The sequence below is a fragment of the Prionailurus bengalensis genome, chromosome E3, assembly GCF_016509475.1.
Source record: "Prionailurus bengalensis isolate Pbe53 chromosome E3, Fcat_Pben_1.1_paternal_pri, whole genome shotgun sequence".
Taxonomy (NCBI): Eukaryota; Metazoa; Chordata; class Mammalia; order Carnivora; family Felidae; genus Prionailurus; species Prionailurus bengalensis.
In genome coordinates, this window is record NC_057357.1 from 9,542,917 (window position 1) to 9,561,285 (window position 18,369).

At 46.7% G+C, this 18,369-nt stretch overlaps 1 protein-coding gene across 1 annotated transcript in view; it reads left to right on the forward strand.

The window, feature by feature from the left end:
- The window catches only part of PRKRIP1 (PRKR interacting protein 1), a 34,726-nt gene extending 16,868 nt beyond the window's left edge, over positions 1-17,858 (forward strand). Inside the window, exon 6 of the mRNA XM_043559796.1 lies at positions 16,713-17,858. Within this exon, the coding sequence (XP_043415731.1) occupies positions 16,713-16,813 (101 nt within the window). The 3' untranslated portion in view covers positions 16,814-17,858. The remainder of the gene's footprint in view (positions 1-16,712) is intronic.
- The last annotated feature ends 511 nt before the right edge of the window (positions 17,859-18,369 follow it).

Consider the following 18,369-nt stretch of genomic DNA (forward strand, 5'->3'; position numbering starts at 1 on the left):
TGTGTTTTTTCAGAAAAGTCCTGAAATTTCCAGTAGATTCTTCTTTATATGCCTTCTATTTGCTGCAATTTTCTCTCTTTCCATCATTTCAAGAGTGTTCACTCTTCCCGGAAAGATTTCTAAGCAACTGCTTTAAAGTATTTGATACTCCAGCATCTAAGTCATCTTAGCATTGGCATTTGTTGATTGTCTTTCCCCGTGCAAGTTGAGATTTTCCTGATTTTTCATATGTCAAGTAACTGTCTACTGTATCCTGGGCATTTTGAATATTCTATCATGAGGCTTTGGTCTTGTTGATACTTATTTTAGCGGGCAGGCGGCCTGGTTCTCGCCAGCCTTCCGTAGGTTGTGGTTGCGGCTCCAGTGTCGGTTGGGTTCTCAGAGCATTTGGTATGAGACTAGGGCCGCATCCATACGTGTGCTTGTCAGCGTGAGCCCAGGGATTCGGGAGGTTCTAATCTTTTTCTCCGTGACTGCTCCTGTACTCTCCGGATCCCTAGGACTCTCCTTTTCAGAACTCCAGGCAGAAAGCCGGGGCTTTAGTTACCACTCTGGTTCGTCCTTCCTCCAGTTGCGCCTGCATCCAGGGCGGAGGGGGAAAGCGGCAGGCTTGCCCGGCTATCTTAGGACCCACAGCTCCTCTGATGGGAGAGAAAGGCTCCCCTCTTTTGAAACGTTTGTGCCAGCAGGCCCCCGTTGCCGCCGCAGTTGCTGTTGCCGCTGTGACTCCGGCAGAATGGCCTGGGAGCTAGGGTGTGAGAGAATGGAGAGCAAAGAAGCACAGAATTTCCCTTACTCTGAGCATCGGGAACCCCCTTTCTTACTCCTCAGACTACAAGCGGAGGGTTTCTTGTGTTCTGTCTGCGCCCAGGCTTCACTTCTGCGTGTTGAACATCTGAGTCTGGACTGAGGGATACTGGAGTGGGGAAAAACCCTAGGAATTCAAAACTGTTCCAGTGGCACTTTGTAGGCTGGTCTTTTTCCGCAGTCTGCTTGCTTCTCAAGAGTCCATCATTCTGTCCAGGTCCTGTCACTATATTCAGTGGAGAGAAGGAGTCCGTGTGCTTGCTTTATCTTACCTGGAACCTTCTATTTGTTTTTTGTTTTGTTTTGTTTTTAATTCAAACACGGACTTTAGCTCTTTTGCATTTTAACTTGGTGCTCTTGGCTCTGTTGATTCAGGTTCCAAAATCCTTTTGAATTCATATCCTGAAATCAGCATGTTGCCTACCATGTCTTTCTGATGTTGTCATAGGCAGATTTGATAAACATAATTCCCTTGTCATTGATAAAAATGTTGAACCAGACTGAGCCTGGGTGGGGGCCAGAGCCCTTTAACATCCACAGGAGAGTTCCTCCTTGTAGGCTGGCAGGAACTGGTTTGTTAAAACTCTTAGTGTGGAGTTAATTCTCCCACTAAGAAATCCACCAGACTCCCTCTTCTTTCCTCTTACCAACAGACGTGGCATAAGAAACTAAGTGGTAATATGAGATCATGGAGTGAGTACAGTAGAGGTAAGTTCTAGAGTTAGCTCTCCCTCTGGCTCACCCTGACCTCAAACATCTGGGTTCTCTTATTTGAAATTTCTTTTTTAGCTTATAACTGATAAGCTCTTTCTCGATCTAAAATTCTGTAGTTTGATAACTTTGCCAAATGCCTTGCTGTAATTACTATATTTGGGGGCGTGGGGTGGTCCCTCACCAGCGAGTCTAAAAACTCTTTCAGAACAAGAAACAGGTGTTAGTTTGCACTTAATGAACGAACCTGTATTGGGTCTTTGGAATGGCATATAAACTTTTTAGTAATCGGTTCTATAATTGAAGGGGACCAGTGGCACCATCACAGAGCTGGGGCCTCTTGAATCCTCCTTTTCTAACCTCTTCTAGACATTTGGTACACCTGACCGTACAGTTTTCTGTCGCCTTTCTTTAATTTGCCCGAGGCTATGAAGTGTATTTGAGATCTTACAGCAGGCTTTAGTGTTTTCGGGGAGATTTCATCTGGAGCCTCCAGCCTCTTTATAGCAGCCTTGTGCCCTCTCCCTGGGTCTCCGCCTGTCTTAAACTTCAGTCCTATCAAAAAGACAGGTGTTTGTCATAATGCCACATCCTGGAGTCACACCACAGTAACACGGTGTTTTCTCAAGCCGAGGGTGTGATCTTCACTCGCTATGTCATGCAGTTAGTTTTGAGGCTGCAGCTGTCATTTTTCCAGACATCAATAGAACAGACTAGAAATTGTCAGAGTGCATCACACTCTGGTTAAGTATTTGTGAAATTTTCTTTCAGATTCTGAAAGAATAGTGTCAGCTATGGGCTGCAGACCAACAAATTTGAAAATCATTGTTCAGATTCATGGGCCCTGCTCTTACGCTTAATTGTGAAGTTAGCACCTGTACGTACTAAACAGTGATCAGTAATAATACATGGTTGTGTGTGCTTGGTACCAGTGAGCAGGATAGAGTGCTGGTCATAAAGACAGTGTGTGTGCCTTTTACTGTGCCTTCTCAGTTTCCTTCCTTATTTTTCATATTGTGAAAGAAAATAGATCTTCTTGTCTGATTGAAATGAATAGAAACTTAATGTGGTGATACCGAGTTGTGCCACAAGGTGGCTTCTGTGCACCGCTGTGTTCTTGATGGGCTTGGACTGAAATCGTTCCAGCTTTTTAGGCCCTTCTAAAAAGCAGCAAGGGACAGCTGGTTACGAGTTCCATTCTGTTGTTCACGAGGAAATCTCCCCATTTGTTGTCCTTGCCGGTCCAGTAATTCAGTGAAGACACCCTGTAGTGCAGTCTGAACAACACCACGGGATGGCATTAAGCCAATCTGGATTTTTGAAACCTTGAACTCCTGGAACGATGTGTTCTAACACCAATGTTACTTGTCCTGACATAGGCCTCCCTATCAAAGAAACCCAGGGTGGCCTCAGGTGATTTGTTGTTAGGTATGTCAAGAGCAGTTTCTCATCCTCTGTGCTATCCTGCTATCAACATTTTGGGCTGAAAAATTCTTTGCTGGGAGGGACTATATCCTGTTCACTGTGGGATGTTTAACTCTACCTGCTAGAGGCCAGTAGGACCCACTGTTACCTAGGTTACTGACAATCAAAAAGGTCTCCAGACTGGGGTGCCTGGGTGGCTCAGTCGGTTAAGCATCCAACTCTTGATTTTGGCTCAGGTCATGGTCTCACGGTTTGTGAGTTCAAGCCCCACATCAGGCTCTGCACTGCTGGTGCGGAGCCTGCTTGGGATTCTCTGTCTCCCTCTCTCTGTCTGCCTCTCCCCCACACGCTGTCTCTTGAAAATAAATAAAACTTAAAAAAAAAAAAAAAAAGGTCTCCAGACATTGCCAGTGGGGAAGGGGGGACAAAATTGCCCCGGTCAAGACTCACGTCAACTGGTGTGTTCAGAAGGAACTCAGTATATGTTTTGGATTGAACTGTTTGTTTCAGTGCCAAAATTCTTATACGCGCTATGTTGAGAAACTATTCGTACTGTTTGTGTCTTTTGAGAATAAAGATAATATATGGTCATTTTAGAAATTTTTGGAATATGCAGACAGTTCCTGATCTCAAGGTTTGTGAGCTCGAGCCCTGCCACTTGTGCTCACTCACTCGCTCTCTCTTTCTCAAAATTAATCAATCAATTGATTAAAAAAAAGAAATCTGGGGGCCTGGGTCGCTTCATCATTGAAGCGTCTGACTCTCAGTTTTGGCTCAGGTCATGATCTCACAATTTTGTGAGTTCCCCCACATCGGGCTCTGTGCTGACAGTGCAGAGCCTGCTTGGGATTCTCTCTCTCTCTCTCTCTCTCTCTCTCTCTCTTTCTTTCTCTGCCCCTCCCCAGCTCACACTGTCTCTGGATTTCAAAATAAATAACTTTAAAAAAATAAAAATTTTTGGAATATGCAGAAAAGAATAAAGTCAAAACTTTAATCCTGGGGCTTCTGGGTGGCTCAGTTGGTTGAGTCTCCGACTTTGGCTCAGGTCATGATCTTGGGATTTGAGTTTGAGCCCCGCATTGGGCTCTGTGCTGACAGCTCAGAGCCTGGAGCCTGCTTGGGATTCTGTGTCTCCCTCTCTCTCTGCCCCTCCCCCACTCACACTCTGTCTCTCTTTCAAAAAGTCAATAAACATTAAGAAAACACACACAAAAAAACTTTAATCCTTACTGAAAATAGTGACTTTAACACTGTAATGACATGTTTTTTTTTGTTTTGTTTTGTTTTTTTGTTTTTTTTTTTAATTTTTTTTTTTCAACGTTTATTTATTTTTGGGACAGAGAGAGACAGAGCATGATCGGGGAGGGGCAGAGAGAGAGAGGGAGACACAGAATCGGAAACAGGCTCCAGGCTCCGAGCCATCAGCCCAGAGCCCGACGCGGGGCTCGAACTCCCGGACCGCGAGATCGTGACCTGGCTGAAGTCGGACGCTTAACCGACTGCGCCACCCAGGCGCCCCTGACATGTTTTTTAATCCCAGTTTTTAAGTGTATATTATATAAATCCATTCATATAAATGCTATATTTATAGTTATTCTAATTTTATCACATAACATTGTCTCATAAATATTTTCCCACATCCTTACAATTCAGTAGTACAAGGAAGGATTTTTTTTTTCCTAGTCTGTTCTTTCATTTGTTCTTTTAAAAAGTTAATACTAGTTTTGGGGCACTGACTGGCTCAGTCAGAAGAGCCTGTGGCTCTTGACCTCGGGGTCATGAGTTCAAGCCCCATGTTGGGTACAGAGATCACAAAGACCCATAAACTTTAAAAAGTTGGGGCACCTGGGTGGTTCAGTTGGTTGAGCATCTGACTTCGGCTCAGGTCATGATCTCATGGTTTGTGGGTTTGAGCCCCGTGTCAGGCTCTGTGCTGACAGCTTGGAAACTGGAGCCTGCTTGGGATTCTGTGTCTCCCTCTCTGTCTCTGCCCCTCCCCCACTAGTGCGCTCTCGCTCTCTCTCTCTCTCTCTCTCTCAAAAATAAATAAAATGTAAAAAAAAAATTAAAAAACTAAAATTAAAATTTTTAAGTAAAAAATAAAAAGTAAAGAAGCAAAAAATAAAAAGTATCCGTTTCAGTTACACTCAATGGCATTTACTTAGTATTCCTAAAATATGTGAATAAAGTCAGATTCCTGGATTTTAAAATGTTATGTAAACAATAGTATAGCACTAATGGAAACAGCTCAAATGTTATCCTAGTAAAGTCTCTTTCTGTTCTTTTGCTTCAGTCTCTTGCCACATGCACGTGTCATTTGTATGTAGTTACAGTTTTCTGTTTTGCTTATTTTATTTAATATTGTGAGAATTTCCAGTCCTTCCTAATTTTTTCAGTGACTGATGACATCCAGCAGTTGACGTGCTGTGATACGTCTAACCTTTTTCCCTTTTGTTAGACATTAGCTTGATTTGGTTTTTGTCTTCTTTAGAAGACACTTTAGCGACTATTATATACCTGTCTCCCTTCCCCCTTTATGGTTTATTTCCTTAAGATCCATTTCTAGCAGTGGGAATTACTAGATCATCGAATCTAAAAAGATTCCGTGCCTCTTGAAATACGCTACTTTCCAAAGGAGTAGTTCCAGTTGTTACTGTCACCCACAGAATGCAGTGGGGTACACTTCTGCCATATCCTTGCCAGCGCTGGCTTTTAAAAAATTGTTCCTCCAGGGGCACCTGGGTGGCTCAGTCAGCTAAGTGTCTGCCTGTTGCTTTGGGCTCAGGTCACGATCTCACGGTTTGTGAGTTCGAGCCTCGCATTGGGCTCTATGCTGACAGTGCAGAGCCTGCCTGGGATTCTGTCTCTCCTTCTCTCCCTGTCTCTCCCCTGCTTGCTCTGTCTCTCTCCAAATAAATAAATAAACTAAAAAAAAAGTTTTATGTTCCTCCGCATGGATAAGAATGTGACTTCAAACAAAATTCATCTGAGTCAATTTGAGGATCAAATTGGCTTAATTTTAAGCGATTCATGAAACTGACACCATCCCATCTAGCAAGTGGAGAGATGCCCCCAGGAGGTGTACAAAATGGAAGGTTTTTATTGGAAGGAGGGTCAGGCAAGAAGATACAAGCAAAAGAAAAGAAAGGATTGTTTCAAGCTGGGAAATCTTTGTGGGGAGGGCAAAAGGGAATGGCAGGGTTTTTATCATTCAGATGACCTCTCCCGTGTAGATCTGGAAATTTCAGGTCCACTGTTTAAAAGTCACATTCGTGGCATAGGTTGAAACTGTCATTAAGTCTTGTTTGCTGGGGGGGGGAGGGGGGGGCAAATGACTCAATTTTGGGCTTCTTTTTTCTTTTTTAACATTATGTAATACCAGGGGCACCTGGCTGGCTCGGTCGGTAGAGCATGTGACTCTTGATCTCAGAGTCATGAGTTCAAGCCCTGGGGGTAGAGTTTACTTAAAAAAAAATTACAATAGCTAACGTTTATTTAAAATTTATTATGTACCCCTGGCTGTACGAGCTTTGTGAATATTAACATGATCCTCCCGACGACCCTGAGAGACAGGCACTGTGGTATCCCCAGTTTACAGTTGAGGGACCTTAGGCACCAGACAGTGCTGGCACCCACAGAGCCGGAAGGAGGGAGGGGACAGGGCAGGATTTGACCCCAGGTGATGCGGCTCCACGTTCCGTGTTGGTTTTTTTTGTTTTGTTTTGTTTAATTTTTTTTTCAACGTTTTTATTTATTTTTGGGACAGAGAGAGACAGAGCATGAACGGGGGAGGGGCAGAGAGAGAGGGAGACACAGAATCGGAAACAGGCTCCAGGCTCCGAGCCATCAGCCCAGAGCCCGACGCGGGGCTTGAACTCACGGACCGCGAGATCGTGACCTGGCTGAAGTCGGACGCTTAACCGACTGCGCCACCCAGGCGCCCCTTCACATTCCGTGTTTACCCACGAGGTGACCCTGCTTGAGATCTAGTCAGCAGCTCCTGTGTTCCCAGCTCTTCCTTTCCAGCCTCTCCACCAGTTGGGTCTGGCCACTCCCTTCCAGCGGTTCTCTGCCCTCGCCAGGTGTACCCCTCTGTTCTCCACCTCACTTCATGCGCTCTGGGCTCTGCGCTCTTTCCTTTTTCCCGCCCCCTGAATCCCCCTCTGCCCAAAGGGCTTGTAGTCATCCCCCACCTTCCTCTTGCCATGTTTTCTCTCTTTGTAAAGCCTTACCTAACCTCGCTCCTCAACCTAACCAAACTGCCCCCTCCACCTTGCTCCCAGAGGGTGCTGCACATGCTTACTCGGTTTATAGAATCTGCTAAATCCTGTAATGTAGTTGTCTATTGAAGGAGCCAGGATCGGGCTGTCCCAAGATGGGGCATGTTGGCAGGAACATTATTTTGAGTTTGTTAACCTTAAAAATAAAAATTGCTAGTAATCTGGGGCCCCTGGGTGGCTCAGGTGGTTGAGCGTCTGACTTCAGCTCAGGTCATGATCTCACAGTCCATGAGTTTGCGCCCCACGTTGGGCTCTCGGCTGACAGCTCAGAGCCTGGAGCCTGCTTCAGATTCTGTGTCTCCCTCTCTCTCTGCCCCTCCCCTGCCCATGCTCTGTCTCTCTCTGTCTCAAAAATAAATAAAAACATTAAAAAAAAAATTGCTAGTTATCTTAGCAGCCAAAAGGCGGTTATTTGGAAATAGGAAAGAACCGCAGTCGGGGCAGACAAGCTGCAGAAAACCATAGGCAAGTCTGGGGAACAAAGGCGAGGTAATGCTTTTTTAAGAGGACAGGGGTAAGTTGGGAAGGCCGTTACAAACCGGAAGTCCAGTGGAGTAAACTGAGAACTCAAAGTATGGTGGCTTCTCAGTGGCTGGGCTTTTGGGGGAATACACAGTAAAGCATTTCTTCCTCTGCCTGGGATAGAAGAGTAGTAACCACGTGCAAAGTCAAGCCCATCTCTCCCTGTTGGGTCTGCAGCTGACCTTGAATGGTAGGGTGTGAGACCTCCGCCTGCCAAAACCCCTCAACTCCATTTTGGTGAGGTTTCCCGTTACTAGTTTTCATAAGTTAAAAGCAACCAAAACCTAGCAGATTCAGGAAAAGCTCTGTACCTCCCCCCTCAACTGCCTGCTCTGTCAGGAAGAGAGCTATTAATAGAGATTCCTCATTACCTAAGAAATTATCTGCACAATAGGACAACCTGTGTTTTCCAAACATCTCCTATCACCTTCCTGCTAACGGTTTTCCGCCTCTTTGTGTCCTCAGGCTCCTGCCCTCTCCTATGCTCAGGGTGTCACTCAAGCCTTCATGTTGCGTGTTCTTGGAATTTTGTATCTGTCTGGATTCCCCATACATACGAAACTAAATTTGATTTTCTCCTATTACTGTCCCATGTCAATTTGATTCTTAATCCAGCTAGAGGGACCTTGAAGGGCAGAAGAAATTCTTCCTCCCAACACTATTCAGCTGTAATCCCAGTTCCATGAATGTGGTACAGTGTCCTTTTTTTTTTTTTTTAATAAAACCTTTTTAACATGGTTTTAGATTTACAGAAAAAGTGCAAAAACAGTACAAAGGATTTCCATATACTCAGCTTCCTTTGTTATTAACATCTGAAGTTAACCGTTCCTTTGTCACAATTAATGAACCAATTATTGATAGATATATTAGCTAAAGTCCATACTTTATTCAGACTTCTTTAGTTTTCACCTTTAATGCCTTTTTCTTGTTCCAGAATCCCATCCAGGATATCACGTTACATTCAGTCACAGTTTCTCAGACTTTGCTTGTTTTTTGCCTTTGAGAGTTTTGAGGGTCTGGTGTCCTGTAGAGTGTCCCTCGATTGGGATTGGTCTGATATTTTTCTCATGATGAGACTGGAGTTACTTATTTTGGGGAGGAAGGCCAAAGAGGTGAAGTTCCATTCTTAATGACATCATGTCAAGGCTGTATACTGTCAAGATGACTGGCCCTATTGATGTGTTGACCTCGATCACCTGGCTGAGGCAGTGCTTGTCAGGATTGCCTACTGTAAATTCACTCCTTTCCCCTCCTTCCCATACTGTACATTTTGGGAAGAAGTCACTATGTGCAGCCCGCACGTATGGAGTGGGGGATTATGCACCCTCTCTGTGTGGGTGGGAATGCTATTATTGGAAATCCTTCACAGATTTGTCCCTTCTCCCCGTTTGTCTATTTATATCAATATGGACTTGTGGATATTTATTTTATACTTTAGGTCGATTCCAGTACCACTTTATTTATTTTGTTACTCAAATTGTTATAGCTTTGGCCACTGGGGGCACTTTGCTTTGGCTCCTGTGTCCCTTTTACATACTCCTGTTATTGTGGGATTTAGGTGGGGTTTCCTTCCTTCCTTCCTTCCTTCCTTCCTTCCTTCCTTCCTTCCTCCCTCCCTCCCTCCCTCCCTCCCTCCCTCCCTTCCTTCCTCCCTCCCCTCCTTCCTCCCTCCCACCTTCCTCCCTCCCCTCCTTCCTCCCTCCCCCCTTCCTCCCTCCCCCCCTTCCTCCCTCCTCCCTCCCTCCCTTCCTCCCTGCCTGCCTGCCTGCCTGCCTGCCTTCCTTCCTGCCTTCCTGCCTCCCTGCCTCCCTGCCTCCCTGCCTCCCTGCCTCCCTGCCTGCCTGCCTGCCTGCCTTCCTTCCTCCCTCCCTCCCTCCCTCCCTCCCTCCCTCCTCCCTTCCTCCCTTCCTCCCTTCCTCCCTTCCTCCCTTCCTCCCTTCCTTCCTTCCTTCCTTCCTTCCTTCCTTCCTGGCACTACAAGCTATTCCAGACTTACCTCATGTATTTCCTGCCCCAGACCTAGAAGCAGCCATTTCTCTGAGGAGTCTTGGTTTGTTTTATTGGGGAACGGTAGTACAAACCGAGATCTGGGGGTTAGGTGTGCTCTTCGCTACTGGGGTGTGGTTGTTTGTAGGCCAAGGAAAAGTGCACGTGTACTGACCAGTGTATAAGTGCATTTTTATAGTTATTTCTATATATAACCATCCGTATTAATCTATATTTCACTCAAGGTGAGTTTATCTCGATGTCTCCAACCCTAATTCATTGCCACATGGATCATCCCAGCCTTCTCACTTGTTTGCCTATAACCTCCCACTTGTGACAGTGAGTAACCTGGCCCCTACTACCTACCGTTCAGTTATTCAGTTGTTCAGTTCCGATGGACGTGGATCGTGGCTCAGAATTGGTAACTGGTTACCCGTGCAACACAACTTTTATCAGCTGGTACAGTGTTACGCACAGTTCCTTTGCCTTTGGTCTTACAGACACCGCCGTATCCAAAAGTACGTCGGGGCGGCACCCCACCCCCTTCACAGAGGTTGTTTCCTCCATTTGTTATACAGTTGGATTCATGTGCCACTTTTTGCATTCATCCTGGGATCCTGGACATCCTAAATAACTCTTTACATTTGCACACGTTAAGATTGATTCTTTGTGCTGTGAAGTCCTGTGAGTTTTGACGAAGGCACGACGTCACGTGTTCACTATTACAGTATCACGCGGAATAGCTTCACTGCCTTAAAAAGAATCCCCTGTGCTTCACCTCTCCAGCCTCCTGCCACCCACAGTCCCTGGCAGCCTCGATCTCTTCACCGTGTTCCACAGTACCAGATAGCCGGGGTCCCGCAGCACGCAGCCTTCTCAGACTGGCTTCTTTCACTCAGAGAAATACGTTTAAGATCCATCCATGCTTTGGCCCGGCTCTATAGCTCATTCCTTTATTGTGGAATAATATTCCACCATTCCGTCGTACGGATACACCATGGTTTCTTTGTCCATTCGTCTATTAAAGGACATTTTGGTGGCCTTCTGTTTCTGGTGATCGTAATGAAAACCTCTACAAACACTTCTGTGTGACTTTTGTGTGGATGTGTTTCCAGGTCAGTTGACTGTGTACCTAGGAGGTGATTGCTGGGTCACATGATAAGCGCGTGTAGCCGCATAAGAAACTGACGGACGGTCTGCAGAACAGCTGTTCCGTGTCGCCGTCCCTCCAGCAAGTGAGAGCTGCCAATGTTGCACATCCCCGCCAGCAATTGGTAGCGTCAGTTTGCATAATTGAGCCATTCTGAGGTGTGTGTTGTGGTGTCTCGTTGTTTTCATTTGGGACAGCATCTTTCTGAATTCTTAGGTCCTAGATACTAAACACAGTAGTAATGAGCACTTCGTTTTTTATTTCTTTACTATGTTGAAAGATGGAGCGAGTGAAATAATTTTATTGAATTACCAAAGGACTCGAATGTGCACCAGACTCCTAGGTTTCTCCTCTTTGAGAGCAACGCTTCTAGGCCCTGACATGTTTCCCACACATAGGAATCAGTTGTGTTTACTATTAGGTGAGGTACCACATTTTCAGGGGTTTTTCTGTCACAAGGGATGATTCGAGCCCTCCTCTTCTTGTTAGCATCTCAGGCTTCCAAAACATCCATTGCACAAACACCCAGGTTAGTCAGCATCTCACGGTTTCTTCAAGATCAGAGTTGAAGGGACACCTGGATGGCTCAGTTGGTTGAGCATCTAACTTGATTTCAGCTCAGGTCATGAACTCAGCAGGTAGTGAGATCGAGCCCCGAGTTGGGCTCCACACTGACAGCACAGAGCCTGCTTGGGATTCTCTCTTTCTCTGTCTCTCTGTCCCTCCTGCATATGTGCGCTGTCTCTCGCTCACTCTCTTAAAATAACTTTAAAAAATAATAAAAAGTAGAAATAAAATAGGTTTAAATAGAAATTTTTAAAAAAAGATCAGAGTGGAAGATCAAATCCTGTGCTCCTGTCCTGTGTTCAGACCTGTGCAGGGGTGGTTGGTGGTTCTTAGCCTTGAGACAGACAGAATATGGGCTCCGCGTTGGAGCCCACGTTCTAGAGCAGGACTCCCAGCTGGTATGTGGGGAAGGGGCTACAAGCGGCAAAGACTCTGCCTCCTTGTTCTTCAGGGTGGAGACCGAGTGCCCAGGGTCTTGTAGGCATTGCGCCGTGTGCCATAGAAATAACGTCCTTTTCCGTTGAGTGCTGTGCTCAGAGAGCTGAGGGGTAGCATCTGGGGCTCAGAGCCAGGTTTTCAGTCCATCTCTAGCTTTTCATCGTCTTTCCATGGTATGCGTCTCTCCCTCTTTTTTTTTTTAACTGTGGTGAAATAACATTTACCTTTTTTTTTTTTTTTTTGAGAGTGTGCAAGTGAGTGAGGGTGGAGAGAGAGAGAGAGAACCCCACGAGGGGCAGAGAGAGAGAAGCAGGGCCCAAGCTCACCCAATGTAGGACTCGAACTCACAAACCGTGAGATCGTGACCTGCGCCTAAGTCAGATGCTTAACTAACTAAGCCACCCAGGCGCCCTTAACATTTACCATCTTAACCAGTTCAGTGGTGTTAAGTACTTTCTCATGGTGCCGCCATCCGTCTCCAGAACTCTTCATCTTGTGAAACGGGAACTGTATCTATTCAACCCTGACTCCCCCTTCTCCCTCCTGCCAGCCCCTGGCACCACCCATTTACTCTCGTCTCTGAGAATTGGACTACTCTGAGCACCTCACAGAAGAGGACCCAGAGGTATCTTTTTCTCTGGCTTATTTCACTTAGTGTCGTGTCCTCAAGTTTTCTCCATGTGGTGTCTGTCAGGCATCACGATGTCCCTTTCTAAGGCTGACTGGTATTCCAGTCACAGACCACAGACCACAGACCACACCCTGCTTATCCACTCAGTGTGCTCACCTCACTCCTGTCTCCTTCTCGTTATGCTTTTGCCTCAGTTTCCCTGTGCACTTGCACATGCAAGGTAGGCCGAGTCCTAGAGAATCAGTCAGGTTAGAGGCCTGGGTCTTACCGATTATGACACGTTGAGTAGCAGCTACTTAATCTCTCTGAACCCCGCTCCTCATCCGCGAACTGGATCTCTTGTCGTGGGACTTGTCCAGAGACTTCTGTTAGAGTGAAGCAAGGCGCTGCGTGGAGAGGTGTTCAGTGCTCACTGTTTGTACTTTCGGCAGGAGGTTGAGGAGGAGGAGAAATACCCGAAAGTCATTAAATCTGAGAGGTTTCCACCCACTGCCGTGAGTGCTCTTTAGTGTCGCGTCCCAGGGTGTGCAGGTGAATCGTAGGCTCTGCTGTGTCCTGGGCACCCCACACCTCCTGCCTTGAAGCTCTCTGATACAGTGATGACAGCGTAGCAAAGCTCCGGGTGCCTTGTGCTCTGGGGGTGCTGGACTGAGCTCCTGTGTGTCTGCTGGGAGGAGGTCCGTAGGCGGGCCCGGGGAGCCCACTGTGCCCGCAAGGGGCTGGAGGACCCGGCTGCTTTGGCGGCTCTGGCTCTGCTGTTCCAGCTCTCGCCCACTGCCCTGCTCCCACGGAGAGGGGAGAGGAGGAGGAGTTGGGAATAAGTTGTCTCTCTGCTCTGCTGTCGGCCAGCTCAGCTGCACTGTGGGTACCGGCAGTCGTGCCGGGGAAGCACTGGAATTCAGAGCTGCACGTGGAGTGTCAAGAGAGAAGGTTTCTGGGTCTGTGGGAAGAGCGGGGAAGCTGGCCTGTTTGTTGTGGGCAGAGCCCTCTGCTACACAGTTTTCGAATCCTTTTGTGCACTGTAGTGAGAGCTTGAGACCTCCACAGGAGCATTGTCAGCCTAGTGTTAAATGCTGAAGGGCTGGCCGGGGACATCGCGCTGCCATGTTGACAGACCTGGGTGGCGGGGGGGAGGGGGCATATAAAAAGGCAGACTTCAAGCTGTATTACAAGGCAGTAATCATCAAGACAATATGGTACTGGCACGAGAACAGACACTCAGATCAGCGGAACAGAATAGAGAACCCAGAAATGGACCCACAAACGTATGGCCACCTAATCTTTGACAGAGCAGGAAAGAATATCCAATGGAATAAAGACAGTGTCTTCAGCAAGTGGTCCTGGGAAAACTGGACAGCGACATGCAGAAAAACGAACCTGGACCACTTTCTTACACCAGACACAAAAATAAACTCAAAATGGACGAGAGACCTCAATGTAAGACAGGAAGCCATCAAAATCCTCGAGGAGAAAGCAGGCAAAAACCTCTTTGATCTTGGCCGCAGCAACTTCTTACTCATCAACATGTCTCCGGAGGCAAGGGAAACAAAAGCAAAAATGAACTATTGGGACTTCATCAAAATAAAAAGCTTCTGCGCAGTGAAGGAAACAATCGGCAAAACTAAAAGGCAACCGATGGAATGGGAGAAGATATTTGCAAACTACATATCAGATAAAGGGTTAGTATCCAAAATCTATAAAGAACTTATCAAACTCAACATCCAAAAAACAAAGAATCCAGTGAAGAAATGGGCATAAGACATGAATAGACACTTCTCCAAAGAAGACATCCAAATGGCCAACTGACACATGAAAAAGTGCTCAACATCACTCGTCATCGGGGAAATAAATATCAAAACTACAAAGAGATACCACCTCATGCCTGTCAGAATGGCTAACATTAACAACTCAGGCAATGACACATTTGGCGAGGATGCGGAGAAAAGAGGATCTCTTTCGCATTGTTGGTGGGAATGCAAACTGGTGCAGCCACGCTGGAAAACAGTATGGAGGTTCCTCAAAAAATTAAAAATAGAACTACCCTACAACCCAGCAATTGTACTACTAGGTATTTATCCAAGGGATACAGGTGTGCTGTTTCGAAGGGGCACATGCACCCCAATGTTTATAGCAGCACTATGGACCGTAGCCAAAGTACGGAAAGAGCCCAAATGTCCATCGATAGATTAACGAATAAAGATGCGGTCTGTATATACAATGGAGTATTACTCGGCAATCAGAAACAATGCGATCTTGCCATTTGCAACTACGTGGATGGAACTGGAGGGTATTATGCTAAGTGAAATCAGTCAGTCAGAAAAAGACAAATATCATATGACTTCACTCATACAAGGACTTTAAGATACAAAACAGATGAACATAAGGGAAGAGAAGCAAAAATAATGTATAAACAGGCAGGGGGACAAAACATAAGAGACTCTTAGATATGCAGAAAAACAGGGTTGCTGGAGGGGCTGTGGGAGGGGGGGATGGGCTAAATGGGTAAGGGGCATTAAGGAATCTACTCCTGAAACCATTGTTGCACTATATGCTAACTAACTTGGATGTAAATTTAAAAAATAAATTAAAAAAATACTTTATGGGGCGCCTGGGTGGCTCAGTCGGTTAAGCGTCCAACTTCGGCTCAGGTCACGATCTTGTGGTCTGTGAATTCGACCCCACATCAGGCTCTGTGCTGATAGCTTGGAGCCTGGAACTTGCTTCGGATTCTGTGTCTCCCTTCCTCTGCCCCTTTCCTGCTCATGCTCTGTCTCTCTTTGTCTCAAAAATAAATAAATGTTAAAAAAAATTTTTTTAAATGATAATGTGCAATTAACTTTTTTTTTTTAATTTTTTAATGTTTATTTATTTTTGACAAAGACAGAGAGACAGGGCATGAGTGGGGGAGGGGCAGAGAGCGAGGAAGACACAGAATCTGAAACAGGCTCCAGGCTCTGAGCTGTCAGCACAGAGCCCGACTCGGGGCTCGAACTCACAGACTGCGAGATCATGACCTGAGCCGAAGTCGGACACTCAACCGACTGAGCCACCCAGGCGCCCCAAAAATTTTTTTAAATAAATACCTTATAATACCTTAAAAGGAATTGCCTTTCAAAAAAAGACAGTGAGGCCCACTAGATGGGGTGTTGGGCTCTCTTTATGGATGCTCCTGGACCTTCTTCACAAGGATGAGATCCACCTGCCAGCAGTGGAAGAGTAGTTCTGTGACTGACCCTTTATACCCGAGAAGTGGCGTGAGGGACTGATGGACATGAGGACCCCCTCTGGCCCCTCGCTCTACTGTACGGGAACAACTACAGCTGACCCTTGAACAACCTGGGTTTGAACTGCGTGGGTCCATGTAGACATGGATTTTTTTTTTTTACAGTACAGCACTATAAATGTAGTTTCTTAATACCATTTTTTCTCTCTAGCTTACTTTATTGTAGGAATACAGTATACAATGCACGTAACATACAAAATTTTTTTAAATTTTTTTTTAATATTTATTACTTTTTTTTTTTTAACGTTTATTTATTTTTGGGACAGAGAGAGACAGAGCATGAACGGGGGAGGGGCAGAGAGAGAGGGAGACACAGAATCGGAAACAGGCTCCAGGCTCCGAGCCATCAGCCCAGAGCCTGACGCGGGGCTCGAACTCCCGGACCGCGAGATCGTGACCTGGCTGAAGTCGGACGCTTAACCGACTACGCCACCCAGGCGCCCCAATATTTATTACTTTTGAGAGAGAGAGACAGAGAGCAAGCAGGGAAGGGGCAGAGAGAGAGGGAGACACAGAATCCGAAGCAGGCTCCAGGCTCTGAGCTGTCAGCACAGAGCCTGATGTGGGGCTCGAATTCACAGACCCCAAGATCATGACGTGAGCTGTAGTCGGCCGCCCAACCGACTGGGTCACCCAGGCGCCCCAACATACAAAATATGTTAATGGACTGTTTACGTTATTGATAAGGCTTCTGGTCAGCAGTGGGCTGTTAATAGTTACATTTTGGGAGAGTCAAGAGTTATACAAGGATTTTTTACTGTGGGGGGTGAGGGGTTGGTGCCCCTAAGCTCTGCATTGTTCTAGAGCAAACTGTAGATCCTAATTTTTCCTCAGTGCTCCTCCATTTTTAAAGTGCCCTTTGCTTCTCTGGGTGAATTTGTATGTCTCTAATCAAATGTCATATGATTACAGGATCTGGTCAGTCCCAGGAGCAGCCATCCAGTAGCTCCGAGGAAGCGTCTGGAACGGAGGAGGAGGAGGAGGAGCAGCCCAGCTTCATCATGGGTCGATGACAGTGTTTGCTGTAGCAACTCTCTGCGGCCTAATCCATCCTGTGACCAGGACCTCAGGAAACTGTCCACACAACCCGAGGGAAAAGGAATGTGTGTTTCAACTCAGTTTCCCTCCCAACGCTTTGCTGGAGAGAAGCAAGTGGGATCCCCTCCTGATCATTCCCAGCCCCACCTGTGAGCAGGACTCTGAGCCTGTGGGACAGAGAGGACCGTCTGTTGGACACTGTCTCTTGGACACTCAGGGCTGCCAAGCAGAGTTCATTCATGTTCCTGCTGATGGGGAAGATGTGTAACCTTCTGCCCCTGATCCCTGTTCTGCTATTTGGACAGTGATGAGTTTAGGCTTCTGTGAAAGAAATGTTTAGTAAAGAGCAGAAACATCTTAGATTTTGTTCAGACCTGTGAAATGTTGTTCAGAAGCTATAGGGAAGGCTGGGACATGGTGTGACAGGGATGGTCCTGTAACATGGACCTGTTTTCCACACTGAAGGAAATGGCCTTGGCTCTGGGGCCAACGGTGCACCGCAGGGTGCTTGACCGCCATTTCCCTCAGCTGCGGGGCAGACTGTACCCTGTGATTCGTGCTGCCGCCCGGCTGCCCCCTGTCCACAGGTGTGAATCGGGAAGCCCTGCACGTGTGGCAAGGGGAGATGGGGGGCTTAACCAGGGGGCCGAGCCATAGGAAGGGTGACTTAGAGTGTGAAGAGAGCTTTGAGGAAAACAAGAAAAATAAGCAGGTTGAGAATCCAGGCTGGGCTGAACCAGAGCAGAGTATGGGGAGTCCTGGCACAACCAGAAGTGGCGGGGGGGGGGGGGGGTAACCAAAAGCTGTGTCTTCATCCTGCAGAAAAGGGGGGCTAAGTAAAGTGGGAGGTGGCCAGGGGCAGCCTTTCAGGCCAGCGGGAGGGACAGAGATAGTGTGAATGAGAGCCTTTGCTCACTTTGGATGATTTATCTCCAATTCCAAGTTTCTAAGTATATTTTGTGCCTTTTATGGAGTTTGATAGAATTAAAGATACAGTGGTTTTGAGTGAAGGGAAACTAAGAAACATTCTACTTGTTTTTCATTTCTGCGGTATGGATTTCCCGGCCCCGCCCTGAGCCGGGCGACATCTGTGATAACTTCTGTCCTTTAAGCCATTCAAGCCACAGGAATTTTTCTTTCCCAGGAAGCTGAAATGGAAAATCAGCCCTAATAAATGGGCACGCCCCGTGGCTGTACGTTTGGAGCCTGTGTTTCTCTCATCAGGAACTGGCTGGTTAGTTCTGTGCTGGTTTTTTGTTCTGCTGTCTTTGAGCCGTTGGTCTCCTTATCTCCCCCGCAAGATGTGTGTCACAACTCTCGCTTTGAATCTGCAGCCTGGATCTTGTGGGTGTTCGCTTGCCCTGGAGGCTGTCGAGGGTGCCAGAGCTTGGAACCCAAAGACCTAAGGATTCCAGTTCTGACACCACCTCTGCCCGGTTCACCTGGTCAAGAGCTTAGTGACACAGCAGAGCAGATTGTGTTGGATGGGGCGGCATGTGCCAGAGCAGGTAACAGGGTGCCAGACTGGAGG